General features: G+C 35.9%; 1 protein-coding gene across 1 annotated transcript; it reads left to right on the plus strand.

Moving 5' to 3' along the window:
• Positions 1 to 5,275: 5,275 nt before the first annotated feature.
• On the plus strand, positions 5,276 to 9,390 carry LOC129296134 (protein NRT1/ PTR FAMILY 7.3-like). The gene is made up of 2 exons (XM_054934727.1): positions 5,276 to 5,578; positions 9,043 to 9,390. The coding sequence occupies exons 1-2, from the start codon at positions 5,276 to 5,278 to the stop codon at positions 9,388 to 9,390; spliced, it is 651 nt and encodes a 216-aa protein (XP_054790702.1).
• Positions 9,391 to 9,710: the final 320 nt, after the last annotated feature.

The raw sequence follows: 9,710 nt of genomic DNA on the forward strand, positions 1-9,710 counted from the left end.
TGCATTTTGTTTTGGGCTTGTGTTCTTGACTTTAATTTGATATTTTTAGCCTAATTTTATGTTATTTTGATTGAATTTTTTATTAGAAGCATTTCTGAGCTTTGTGGATGTTTTTGGAAGCTTTTAATGAAGAATCAAGAGCAAATGAGTGATCCTCATTAGTTGTAAAAATAGTACAAAATTGTCAAAGTCATCCCAAAGTCATGACTTTCATTCGCAACTTTCGCCGCTGTCAGAGAAACGCTGCGTTTCATTATTAGAAATTAGTTGGCTAGGATACAATAAGATGAGAGACTCGACCTTGAACAATTCTTTAAACTTTTAAACATATTTGGAGCTTGGTTGTGCCAGGGTTTGAGCATTGGAAGAGTTGAGATTAAGAGATTGAAGCTTTGAGATATTTGGAGCTTATTTTCTTCAGTTTTTCTATTCCTTTTCCTTTCCTCTCTTGTAATCTAAAAATGGGTTCACTTATTTGTATATTTGTAACTTGTGGATGATTATGAGTAGCTAAATCTTTTGTTCTAGATTATTTAAAACCCTTGTATGGATTAAACACTATATTTCTCCTCTCTTTTTGTGATTACTGATATATATGTGTTTATTTTACTCTTTTTTTAATGCTTCTACTGATGGCCACCATTTAAATATTGGGTTCACTTAATTGACGCTTGAGAGGGCTAGGTTGAGGGTAGAATTGAGTAAAATTGCTTGAGAGGGCTAGGTTGAGGGTAGAATTTGAGTAAAATGTGTAAGAAATTAATATTTGCATGTTGAATGGATGATTTTGCTAGTAAGATAGAATATACGTGCTAGCTTGCATAGCCACATTAGGGTTGGTATTCAAAATTGAGTTTTAATTGTAACAAGAGATTGAGCAATAATTTAACTAAATACTTGTTCATGATTGAGAGAGCTTGTCCAAGTATTTTGAACCCTAAGTTAGCACTTATTTTCATTAAAAGCATTTATGAGAGGAGGTAATTTTGATGTTATGAAATGTAAGGGGATAAATAATCTAAGTTCTAAATTGTGTTTGAAGTTTGTGAATCACTTTACTTTTCTTTATTTTCTAGTGTTAGTTTCATTTTGCAAAATTTTTCACCTAATTATGTGTAGCTCAACTTGATCAAATTTACTTAATCTTTTATTTGATTATAATTTTTTAAACAAATCCTCGAGGGAACAATACTCTACTCATTTTATATTACTTGTTACAAACTGTGCACTTGTGGTGAGCAATAAGTTTTTTGGTGCTGTTGCCGGGGGATTTGCTTTTGAAAATATTTTGATCAACCTTAGACTAGTGATATTAGATTTCGCTTGAGCTTTGTAGATATTAGTTCTAGATTTTTATTTGTCTTTGTTTAGTGATTTTGTTTTAGTTTGATACTTCTTGGGTTGTTTCTTCTTCAGGTACCCATTTGGCATATGCAAACCATAGGCCCAGAAGGATTGAAAGTAATACTTGAAGGATTGACAATCTTTGAAGAAGCCAAGTCTCCTAATTCTGAAAGAACTCCTGAAACTCAATCGGGAAACATGGCAGAAGATCAGTATGACACCGCCTCAGTCAATGACTTTGCTAATCAGAATCTGAGGGGTACTCAATCTTGTATTCAAATGCCGGAGTTTTAAGCACATACTTTTGAAATCAAGCCTGCCATGATCATAATGCTTTAAATGAATGCTGCGTGTTTCATGATCTATTCAATGAGATACTAACAAGCACTTGATGTCTTTTGTGGAAGTATGTAATTCTTTCAGACAAAACAGGGTGCCTAAAGATGTCTTGCGCTTGCAGTTATTTCCAATTACTCTACAAGATAAGGCTAAAGAATGGTTCAATAATCTTCTCAAAGGTTTTATTGATTTATAGGAGGATCATGAGAACAAGTTTAGAGCTCGATTCTTCTCTGATGATAAAACGGTGGAAGCAAGAGATGACTTTCTTAGCTTTAAGAAATATCCAGATGAGCATCTCTATGTAACTTGGGAGAGATATAAGATGTTGATGAAGAAATGCCTTAATCATAGGGTGGACAAATAGGTAGTGATTCAGATTTTTCTGTAATCGTTTGAATCCATCTTCTAAGACCATGGTTGATTCTATCACAAATGGGGGATATTAAAATGTGCCTGTTAATAAAATTTTTTCGCCTCTTAGATCAATTGTCTGCGAACAACATCAAAACATGGATAGAAGGAATACAATGGTGACTAGTGCTAAAGATGATTCGTGACTAGTGCTAAAGATGATTCTTCTTCCCAAATTGTATCCATCTTGAATGCAATGAACAAGCGTTTTGATGTGTTGGAATCTCAAATGCAAAAGAGAAATTCTCATAATGTGCATGCTATCCAAGCCATTCCAACTGTGTGCAATCAATGCAATGATATTCATATGCCCGATCAATGTCCTCTTTATATGACCACTGAGTCTGTCAACTATATGGGCAAGTTTCAAAACCCTTACAACAACCCTTACTCTTAAACATACAACTTAGGATGGAGGAATCATCCTAATTTTCATGTATTCAAGAGAATTCTTCAAATCAACCTCATCTTCCAATGTTAAGCCAATTCACCCTCCGGGTTTTCAAGCTCCACCAAAGCCAACGCCGGTTAAGGAAGAGGATTCTAGAATGGAAAATATGTTAGCACAAATCTTGTGTAATTAAGAGTCTGCAAGAGTTGAAACTAAGGCAACTCTTACTCTTCATGATACCGCAATTAAGAATCTTGAAGTGTAAATGGGGCAATGGGCTTCACAAATGAATGCCATGTCAAGAAGCAACCTCCTTAGTGACACAATTCTAAATCCTAAAAGGGATGGTAAGGAGGAGTGTAAAGCAATCACTTTGAGATATGGGATGCAATTACCCAAATTCTTATGCCAGGTGCAAGTGGTGTAAGTAATGGTGCTACTAAGGTGGTTATTGATAATAAAGTGATTAATGAAGAAATTGTGGTTGAAGAGTGTGACAACTCGAAGAATAATCAAAAAGAGAAAAAGAATGAAGATTAAGCCAAAAAGGTTGGTGATGAGAAAAGCAACAAGAGGCCAAGCCAAAATATGTGCCTCCACCACCTTTTCCTCGAAGGCTTAGAAAGCAACAAGAAGATGACTAATTCAAAAAGTTTCTTGATATGTTCAAGCACTTGCATATCAACATTCTTTTTGTGGAAGCTTTGGAGCAAACGCCCAAATATGCTAAGTTCATGAAAGATGTGCTCTCTAAAAAGAGAAAGTTCAATGAGTTTGAGATGGTTGCTCTAACTAAGAGTTGTACGAATATCATTAAGCAACTACCTCAAAAGTTGAAGGATCTCGGTAGCTTCTCAATTCCGTGTCATATTGGAAATAAATTTTTGGGTAAGGCATTATGTAATCTTAGTACCAGTATCAATCTTATGCCTCTCTCTATTTTCAATAAATTGGAGTTGGGTGAAGCTAGACCAACAACCGTGACTTTGCAATTAGCGGATAGAAGCTTGGCTTATCCAAATGGTGTTATTGAAGATGTTCTTGTAAAAGTGGATAAATTCATTTTTCTGGTTGATTTCATTATCCTTGATTGTGAGGCGAATCGTGATATTCCTATTATCTTAGGAAGACCATTCTTGGCAACCGCTAGAACCTTGATTGATGTTGAAAAAGGTGAGCTTACTATGAGGGTGGATGATGAGCAAGTCACTTTTAACATGCACAAGTTGATGAAATCTTCTAATGATCTTGAACAATGCTTCTTTGTTGATATGCTTGATCAAGTTGCACAAAAGAATTCAATGAGGAAATTCCTAATGATTTTTTGGAAGCCTTATTGCTAGGAGCTCAATTAAAGACTTAAGATGGAGAAGAGTGTATGGCTATCATGAATGCATCACCAGTTTATCCTAGAACCGTGTCCAATTTGAATCTCTAGATTTATCTTCTCTTGGTAGACTATTTTTGAAATCCTCTATGAAGAGCCACCATCTCTTGAGTTAAAGACGTTACCTTCTCATCTTTGGTATGTCTATTTAGAAGCCAACAACACTTTACCAGTGATTATTGCTGCTGACTTGAATGAACAATAAGAAGAGCAACTTGTGAAAGTATTGAAAGCTCACAAGAGAGCTATTGGGTGAACTATTGTCGACATAAAGGGTATTAGCCCTTCAATTTGCATGCATAAGATTTTCCTTGAAGACAATCATAAAACTTCTGTGGAACATCAAAGAAGGTTGAATCCTATTATGAAGGAAGTTGTGAAAAAGAAGATCTTAAAATGGCTTGAGGCGGGCATTGTCTATCATATCTCTGACAGCTCTTGGGTGAGCCCAGTTCAATGCGTTCCAAAAAAAGGAGGCATGACTGTAGTGGCTAACACCAATAATGAGCTATTCTTACCCACATTGTTACTGGATGGAGAGTATGTATGGATTACTGAAAGCTAAATGCAGCTACTAGGAAAGATCAGTTTCCTTTTCCCTTTATTGATCAAATGCTTGACAAATTAGCTGGAAGAGAATTCTTTTGCTTTCTTGATGGGTATTCAGGCTATAACCAAATGTTATAGCTTCAGAGGATCAAGAAAAAAATGACATTCACGTGTCCTTATGGAACTTTGCTTTCAAGCGCATGCCTTTTGGGTTATGCAATGCACCGGCCACTTTTCAGAGGTGTATGATAGCAATTTTCTCTGATATGATTGAGCAAACTATGAAAGTCTTATGGATGACTTTACGGTTTTTTGGAGATTCATATGAGGAGTGCTTGATCAACTTGGCCAACGTGTTGAAAAGATGTGAAGAGATCAACTTGGTCTTGAATTGGAAAAAATGCCACTTCATGGTTAAAGAAGGCATATTTCTTGGCTATAAAATCTCCAAAAATGGCTTGGAGGTAGATAGAGCCAAAATTTCAGTGAGTGAGCAACTTCCCCCACCTACTAATATTAAGGGTGTGAGAAGTTTTCTTGGCCATGCGGGATTTTATTGCCGCTTCATTAAAGACTTTCTCCAAAATAGTCAAGCCTCTTTGCACTCTTCTTGAGAAAGATGTTGAATTTAAATTTAATGATTCATGCTTGAAAGCATTTGAAGAGTTGAAGAAAAGACTTGTATCTACGCCTATCATGATGGCTCCTGATTGGAGTTTGCCTTTCATTGTGATGTGTGATGCTAGTGACTTTGCTGTAGGTGCTATGCTCAACCAAAAGAAAGAAAAAGTGCTTCACCCAATTTACTATGCTAGCAGAACACTTGATGATGCTCAAGAAAACTACACACCATGACTGAGAAAGAGCTTCTTGCAGTGGTGTTTGCTTTTACCAAGTTTAAAACATACCTTGAGGGTACTAAGGTGATAGTTTACACCGACCATTCAGCTTTGAAGTACTTATTCAATAAGAAGGAGTCTAAAGCAAGGTTAATTCGATGGGCACTACTTCTACAAGAATTTGACTTGGAGATTATTGATAGGAAGGGTACTGAGAATCAAGTGGCGGACCATCTTTCTAGGTTGAGTACTAATGCTCAACTTAAATCTAATGTTGTTATTGATAAAGCTTTTCCTGATGAGCAACTCTTTAAGGTTGACAATATTTAAACACTGTAGTATGCAAACACTGTCAACTATCTTGTTTGTGGCATCTTGCCCTTTGATTTGAAGTTTCATCAAAAGAAAAAGTTTCTCCATGATTCTAAGTTGTATTTTTAGGAAGAAACCCTATCTGTTTCACCAATGTGCCAATCAAATGATTAGAAAGTATGTTCCAGAGTGTGAGCAACAAGAAATTCTAAGATGTTACCATTCTTCTGACTATGGAGGCCACTTTGGGGGTGACAAGGCAGCATCTAAAATCTTGCAAAGTAGTTTCTATTAGCCCTCTTGGAAAACTCCAAGATAACTTCCAAATGGAAGGATTTCAAAGCCAAAGATACATCCCAGGCCAAGGAAGAAATAAAGACCAAGTTCAGGGTAAAACTTCTAACCCTAAACCTTCTTCTTATTCATCTAACACTTCTCCTATTAAGTGTTTCAAATGTCATGGTATGGGTCACATGGTGAAAGATTGTAGCAATAAAAAGGTTATGATCTTGAGAGATGATGGTGGCTATGATAGTGTGCATGAAAGTGATAAAGATGATGCTGATAATGTTGATGATGATTCTACCTCCCATGAATCAAATGATGAGCTTGAATGCAATAGTGTAGTTGACTCTATCTTAGTGGCAAGAAGAGCTCTCAATATTCAACCAAAGGAGGATGATGAACATGAGCAACGCAAGCATATTTTTCACACTAGATGCTTTATCAAAGAGAAAGTGTGTAGCATGGTAATTGATAGTGGCAGTTGCACTAACGTCGCTAGCACTTTACTTGTAAATAAATTATCTTTACCTTTAATTCCATACCCTAAGCCCCACAAATTGCAATGGTTGAATGATTCTGCTGAAATTAGGGTTTCTAAGCAAGTGTTGATTACTTTCTCTCTGTGGGAGTTTATACTTGTGATGTATTATGTGATGTAGCCCCTATGCTTGCTGGACACTTGTTATTAGGTAGGCCTTGGCAATTTGATAGTAAGGCTACTCATGATGGTTTTAGAAATTGTTACAAGGTGCCTTTTAAAGGCAAGATTATTGTATTAAATCCTCTTAGGCCCATCTAAGTCTATGAAGATCAACTAAAGATTACTCAAGATTACAAGCAAAGGAGAGATCTCCTTGATTGTGGCATGAGTAAGAGAGAAAAGAAAGAGAGTATTACTTTACTTGAAAATCAATCAAAAGAGAGGAAAAAGAGTGGTGAGAAGGTAAGAAAAGAAAAAAAAATAGAATAGTGGGAGTGAAGGAAAATAGTGAAAAGAAAATATTATTGTGTGGGAAAAGTAAGATTCAAGAGGCTTTGATGAGTGAGCAAGCTCTTATTGTAATTCCTAAGAATATATATTTTTCTACTAATACTTTTAACCCCACTTTGCCTTCTAGTGTTGTCTCTTTGTTGCAGGATTATAGAGATATATTCCCTGATGAAATTCTTGATAGACTTCCTCCCTTAAGAGGAATTGAGCATAGGATAGATTTCTTGCCCGGAGCTACTATTCCAAACAAGCTTGCTTATAGGGCTAACCTTAAAGAGACTAAGGAGATCCAGTGCCAAGTAGAGGAATTGATGGTGAAAGGCTTTGTGCGTGAGAACCTTAGCCCTTGTGCTGTCCCTATTATCTTGGTGCCAAAAAAAGACAGATCTTGGAGGATGTGTGTTGATTGTAAAGAAATCAACAAAATCACTGTAAAGTATCGTTACCCTATCTCTAGACTTGATGATATGCTTGATGAATTACATGGTGCTTCTATCTTTTCTAAAATTGATCTTAGAAGTGGTTATCATCAAATTCGTATGAAAGAGGGTGATGAATGGAAAACTACCTTTAAAAGTAAATTTGGGTTATATGAATGGTTAGTTATGCCTTTTGGTTTGACCAATGCTCATAGTACTTTTATGGCATTAATGAATCATGTTTTTAGAAAGTTTAAAGGCAATTTTGTTGTGCTTTACTTTGATAAAATTCTGATTTATAGTAAATCTTTGACTGATCATATGAATCATTTTAAAGCTAAGTTTGTACAGGACTTACATTCTAAGGTTAAAGCAAACATAGAGCGAAAGAATGAGCAATATGCCAAGCAAGCTAATAAAGGCAGGAGACATGTGATCTTTGAGCTTGGAGATTGGGTTTGGTTACATTTAAGGAAAGAGAGATTTCCTAATCAAAGGAAGTCCAAACTTCAAGCTTGAGGAGATAGACCTTTCTAAGTTTTGGAAAGAATTAATGATAATGCTTACAAGATTGATTTGCCTAGCTCTTATGGCAATGTTAGTGCCACATTTAATGTTTCTGATTTATCTTTATATGATTCTGCAGATTCAAGGACGAATCCTTTCCAACTGGGAGGGAATGATGGACCTTATGGCATGGGTGACACAGCATTACTGGCAATGAAACTTGAGGATGGTAATCATGAGCATGATGACATAGAAGGAGCCCAATACTTCCAATCCAACGTACCTAAAGACCCATTACAATATATTGGAGGTCCAATGACAAGAGCCCGAACTAAAGCCATGAAGCAAGCCTTGTCCAGTCTTGTGCAAGAAGTTCAAGAGCTTGAAGAGCATTGGGGCACTCCTTTCAAGCCCAAAGGAGAGCATCTATACATGTATAACGTATTTAAGATCCAAACTCATGAAGAGTCAAGCCCAAGAGATGCAGACCTTAGCCCAATGCAAGGAAGACTACAAGTTGAGCTTCTTGCAAGCAAAGAGGCATGAAACCCTAGTGAAGAAGTCAAGGGTGGCGTGATTTTAAATCCTTTATGATCCTTGATTGTCTCCTAAATTATTTCCTATTTTAATGGTCCTTTGATTTGATTTTCTATTTTGAGTCTAGTCAAAGGTTAGAATTAATTATAGTATTAATTTCTAAATTTTGTAATCCCATAATTTTAGGATCACATCTCCTAAATTATGTGGTTGAATATTTTATCATTATTTTATATTATTTCTCCTTTTAGTATTAGGAAATTAGGGTTTTAATTTTAGGAAATATTCTTTTCTATGAGCCTATATAAATTAGGCATGCTCCCTATTGTAAACAACACAGAAGTTGAATGAAATTATTCATTTTTAGAGTTTATAACTCTTGTGAGCCTTAGTGCTTTGTGGTGGCATCCCGTGTGAGAAACAGACGTGATCAAGAGCGTTATCAACTCTTGTGGTGTCTTCGAAGGTTGAGGTTCCTAGAGGCAGGTGCTCTAGAGGATCTTCTTAATCATTATCCTATTGTTTACTTCATACCTTTATTTATTTCCGTCATAAATTTCGTCCCTTTCTTTTTGTTCTTGTGTTTTTGTTGTTTCAGGGTTTTGTCCCTAAACTAGCACGATTCTGCTTCCGCATCTCCTATCAGTAGGGCTAGTAGAGCACTTTAGGCTAAAGAATGCCAGAAATGAAGTGTCAAGTTCATTAAGTATCTTTGGCAAATACCACAGTATGTGCTCATTGGAGCTTCAGAGGTATTCATGTATGTTGGTCAATTAGAATTCTTCAATGGGCAAGCACCTGATAGACTAAAGAGTTTTGGAAGTGCGCTTTACATGACTTCAATGTCTCTAGGAAACTATGCAAGCAGTTTGATTGTTGCTATTGTTATGAAGATTTCTCACAGAGATGGCAAGCCAGGATGGATCCCTAGAAACCTTAACAAGGGACGCTTGGACAAGTTCTATTTTCTTTTGGCTACATTGACAGTAGCAGATCTCACTATCTACATTGCTTGTGCTAAGGGGTATAGGCATGTTAAATTTGAAGAGAGGAGTGATGAAGAAAACAATTGCTAATTCATCAAACCCAAAGCTTAGGGTATGAGGATTTTAAATGGAAAGAGCATATATAAATCATATTTTTATCCACTGAAGTTCAGAGTTTCAAAAGTGCTTCTTCTATGCATAAATTTTAAAGAAAACTATTTTATTTACAATAGTGTGTGTCACAGTCTTTTAATTTGTAAGTATGAGTCTAGTGGTTGATTTATATCCATAAGTAGGTCCCTGATAGGTAGATAAATTTGCTGGCCCTTTTTCACTCTTAGTTGCAAGCGTTACATAAATTCCAATCGATGGCAAGAAAGTTTAAGATTATTTATTAATATTTCATCTAA

The sequence above is a fragment of the Prosopis cineraria genome, unplaced genomic scaffold, assembly GCF_029017545.1.
Source record: "Prosopis cineraria cultivar Desert tree isolate PC_DT_omini unplaced genomic scaffold, ASM2901754v1 PC263, whole genome shotgun sequence".
Lineage (NCBI taxonomy): Eukaryota > Viridiplantae > Streptophyta > Magnoliopsida > Fabales > Fabaceae > Prosopis > Prosopis cineraria.